This window comes from Protomyctophum parallelum (assembly GCF_964188405.1).
Source record: "Protomyctophum parallelum genome assembly, chromosome: 4".
Lineage (NCBI taxonomy): Eukaryota > Metazoa > Chordata > Actinopteri > Myctophiformes > Myctophidae > Protomyctophum > Protomyctophum parallelum.
Window position 1 is genome coordinate 19,140,379 of NC_139700.1, and position 3,939 is coordinate 19,144,317.

Here is a 3,939-nt window from a genome sequence, read left to right on the forward strand (position 1 = left end):
AACGAGACCTCAACTGGGGAAGGCTATTCTGAAGAGGTGGGTTTTAAGTGAGGTTTTGAAAGAGAGGAGAGAGGGAGCAGCTCTGAGATGGTTGGGGAGTTCATTCCAGAGTTTGGGGGCCGAAACATAAAAGGCCCTGTCCCCCCAGGTACGGTACTTGGCCTTGCAGACCTTCAGGAGGTTAGCTTCACTGGACCTGAGGGAGCGGGGGGGACATATGGTTCAAGAAGATCGGAGAGGTAGGGGGGAGCCAGGTTATTGAGAGCTTTGTAGGTGGTGAGCAGGATTTTGTAGTGAATTCTTTGTTTGACGGGAAGCCAGTGTAGGTCGTGGAGGACAGGTGTGATGTGGTCTCTGGAGCGTGTACTGGTGAGCAGGCGGGCAGCGGAGTTTTGAACGTGTTGTAGTTTGTTGAGGACTTTGGAGGTGGTGCCATTGAGTATGCTGTTGCAGTAGTCAATCCGGGATGTGATGAATGCGTGGATGAGGGTTTCGGCGGCAGTGAAAGACAGAGAGGGCCGGAGGCGGGCGATATTCCTGAGGTGGAAGAAGGCGGTGGAAGAATGTATGATGATAAGAGCACCCCTACCCCTAACTTCACACAAACTCACCATTAAATATTTATTTAATTTTTAAGTGTCTGGCCCAGACACTCACGGCCAAAATGACGTAGGCACCAGAAAAGTTATTAATTTATATACTAGAGGTCCGGGGCGCTACGTGGCCCTCACATCTCAGGTTAAATTTGAAAATCAAATCTCCATATACTGTACATGTGCATTGGATGTTATGTTACATCAATACACATGTTGATCAGGCTCAATATGGTGAAATTTTCTGCTTCTGATCTACATGAGGTTTAGGTCTTGGCAGCAGGAGTATTGGCCTTGCGATGTGCCTGGACACAGCGAGGGGTACAGAATGAATAATCCAGATACTGGAATGGGATCTTCCCAAGCAGAGATTCTCCACAGGTCCAGCATCTCTTGACATTGGAGACAGTGACTCCTGTTGCCACTGCATGCTCTGCCAACCTCTTTTCACGATCAGTGAGGGACGCAAAAAACTCTTGTTTCCTCTTCTCCTCTGTCTGCTCCTTCTCTCGCTGTTTCTTTGCTGCCTTTTGCGCCTTCTTCCTCTCCATCTGCTTTGCTTTGATCTCTGCGTTGAGTGGCCAGGGAACCTGTGCCTTGCTGTAGTCATACTTATCAGGATTCTCACCCATGTACATCCGAAACACGTTCCTTATGTCCTTCTCTGGGGCAACGGAATATGGGGTCTTTCCTTTATTATCCCTGCTAGCAGGGTCTGCTCCAATGTCCATCAGCAGCCTGACTACAGCCTTCTGTCCAGCTGCAGAAGCCACGTGTAGCAAAGTGAACCCTGTGGAGTCTACAGGCTTGTTCAGGAAATGCAGTGGACTGAAGTTACCATCAGGTGACTGCTGTTGTCGGGATGAATTGCTTCCCAGTTCACCAGCACTCTCCGTTCCTGCCATCTCCTCCGCCGCAGACAGGTGGAGGAGGTTGCGCAGGGATTCCACATCCCCAATCTTGCAGGCTGTATAGAGGGCATCCCTGAGACCGTACTCCCATGACTCGGCTACCTCTTCTGTTGGATGATTCTTCCTATACTGTACTTTCCTCCTAGGCTTGTTCTTTGCTAGTTTCTCTTGAGAGAGGTCATCTGTTGACGAAGCAACCGGCTCCTGCACCACCACCTGATCATGTCCTTCATATGCATTCAAACACTTAATCTCAATGTTGTGTCTGCTTTCCTTCTTTTTTCGTCTGGAGGGTTGGATTTCAAACTTCCGAAGGTCCAGGGTTTCCAGTGCCATCTCCACTGTCTCCAGCTGGATGTCACTGCTGTCGTCATCATCATCATCATCACCTGAACTAACGCTTCCACCTGCCTTCTCTGGAACAGAGTCTGGTCCTGCTGTAGACATTTTTTCCTTTTCCCATGCTTTCTTAGAGGGACTAAAGATGACTGAGATGTCCATGTCTTTCCCGTATATATGAACAGTAGAGAGTACCTCATGTACTCTCTGCACCTCACGGAAGGTTGCCCTGCGTGTGGTGAAAGGGAGTATGCGGATCCTGGGGTCTTTTTTGGCTAGTGGAGTGGCCCGACCACCAAAAAATATACTTTTATAGTAGCTCGGAGCGCGTACGAATATTGCAGATGCCTCATTTATGTGTTCAGCCCAGCTCTCCAGGAGATCCTGGATCTCCTTGACCAGTGCTGCCTCATTGTATCTTCTAAGGGCTGCTCCAGCTGACTTGGGTGCATGGCTGCGGTTCTGAGCATCTCTGAGACCCTGAGCAGTGCCTCTCTTGGCGCGCACAGTGTAGCGGTGGAAGGTTTTGTGCTGAAGAACCTCTTTCCCTTTGAAGACTGCACCAGCAAAGTGTCCTCCGCCAGTCATGAGGATGACCCACAGAGTTTTGTTACTTATGGTCCTCAGGGAAGCCACCCGGTCTACCTCATCATCTAACTTGCCCTGGAGAACACAGCGGTAGACAGCTAGATAATGCCCCCCCAAGTCCTGGAAAACAACTTTGTTAGATAGTCGATGTGGTACTGAATTGGACAGGAAACCGCCCTCATTATCAGTGCGGGTAACATCACTGCTTCTTTCAGCCCAGTCACTGTCAGAGTCCTCCGTGTCCTCATTCCCCGAATCGGACTCTGAGCCTGAGATGCTTGACATATCTCCTGTTCCACTTTTCTTCTCAAACTCATCCACTGAAACCGGTAGCAGTCCCATCATCTTTTGTCTTAAGTTAAACCGATGCCAGTCCAGCTTATAGTGTTCTGTCTGTTCCTCACGGTTGTACAAAGAGCTTTGGCAGGCTGTGCAGAACATTCGGTCTGGTACCTCTCTGACAAGACTCCTTCCTTGATGTGTGGCATCTTCTGGACATATGTTGAAAACCTCTTTGTCTGAAGACGGATCTGGGGGAACAGGTTGTACAGTTGTCACATCTCTTAGCCCAAGAGCCTCGTCTTGGTGACATAAATCAAAGATAGAACGGTATGTTGTGCAGGCTGTCAGTGTCATCGTCAAGTTTCATTGAATGCAACCACAAATAATCACACTTTTTTGTGTCCAGACACAGGCAGACCACGTCACACTCATGTCACTATGACTCAGCCATATAAGGAGTTCCCAATGTAGCTACGCTCAAATATGGAGTGTGTCTCTAGGTCGTACTCAGACGAGCCCTCCATTGTCGCTTCCAGTCATCCAGGTTCTCCATACATTTGCCCAGTTAATTAGTATTCGTATGAACATGCCCCTTTTGTGCCCATATATGGAGCTGATTTGTTTGTGCATGGCTGCCATGACGACATATTGAGGTTAGACAACACACTGAACAAAGACAAACCGTTTCTCTTCAGTAAGAGGAGGAACTGATGGAGGGTGTGCAAAGAGTGCAGGCAGCGCAAGGCAAAAGGCAATATGAGGAGGCCTGGAGGAATGAAGCCAACCATGCAGACGTCCCTAGACGGGTGCTACACCAGAATGTTACGTACAGTACTTAACATCAGCAAGAGTGTACCCGTTACCAACAAGAACCTGTATGAGGGAATACCCTTGGTATTCCCTCATACAGGTTCTTGTTGGTAACGGGTACAGATACAGATTTTTGTTCACAAAATTCCTATTGACAATGAATGGAGAATTTACGTCATATGTGTCTGAGCAAATGATGATGATGTACGATGATAAGAGCGCCCCTCACTTCACACGGGTGTGATTTTATTCTTTTTATGACTTTTATGACTTTTTTGAGGGCCCCTCCTATATTCAGTTATAGTGTAGACTTTTGTCCTAACACAAACATTAAATGCCATTCACAATGAATGGAGAATTTACGTCATATGTGTCTGAGCAAATCGGTATTTTCGTCCTACACAAAATTTAATTCA

At 47.8% G+C, this 3,939-nt stretch overlaps 1 protein-coding gene across 1 annotated transcript; it reads right to left on the reverse strand.

Moving 5' to 3' along the window:
* Window positions 1-839: 839 nt before the first annotated feature.
* LOC310857097 (tRNA endonuclease ANKZF1-like) lies at window positions 840-3,067 on the reverse strand (the record flags this gene model as incomplete). The annotated part of the gene is made up of 1 exon (XM_083762710.1): window positions 840-3,067. One exon carries the CDS (start codon window positions 3,065-3,067, stop codon window positions 860-862), a length of 2,208 nt encoding a protein of 735 aa, XP_083618836.1. The 3' UTR covers window positions 840-859.
* Window positions 3,068-3,939: the final 872 nt, after the last annotated feature.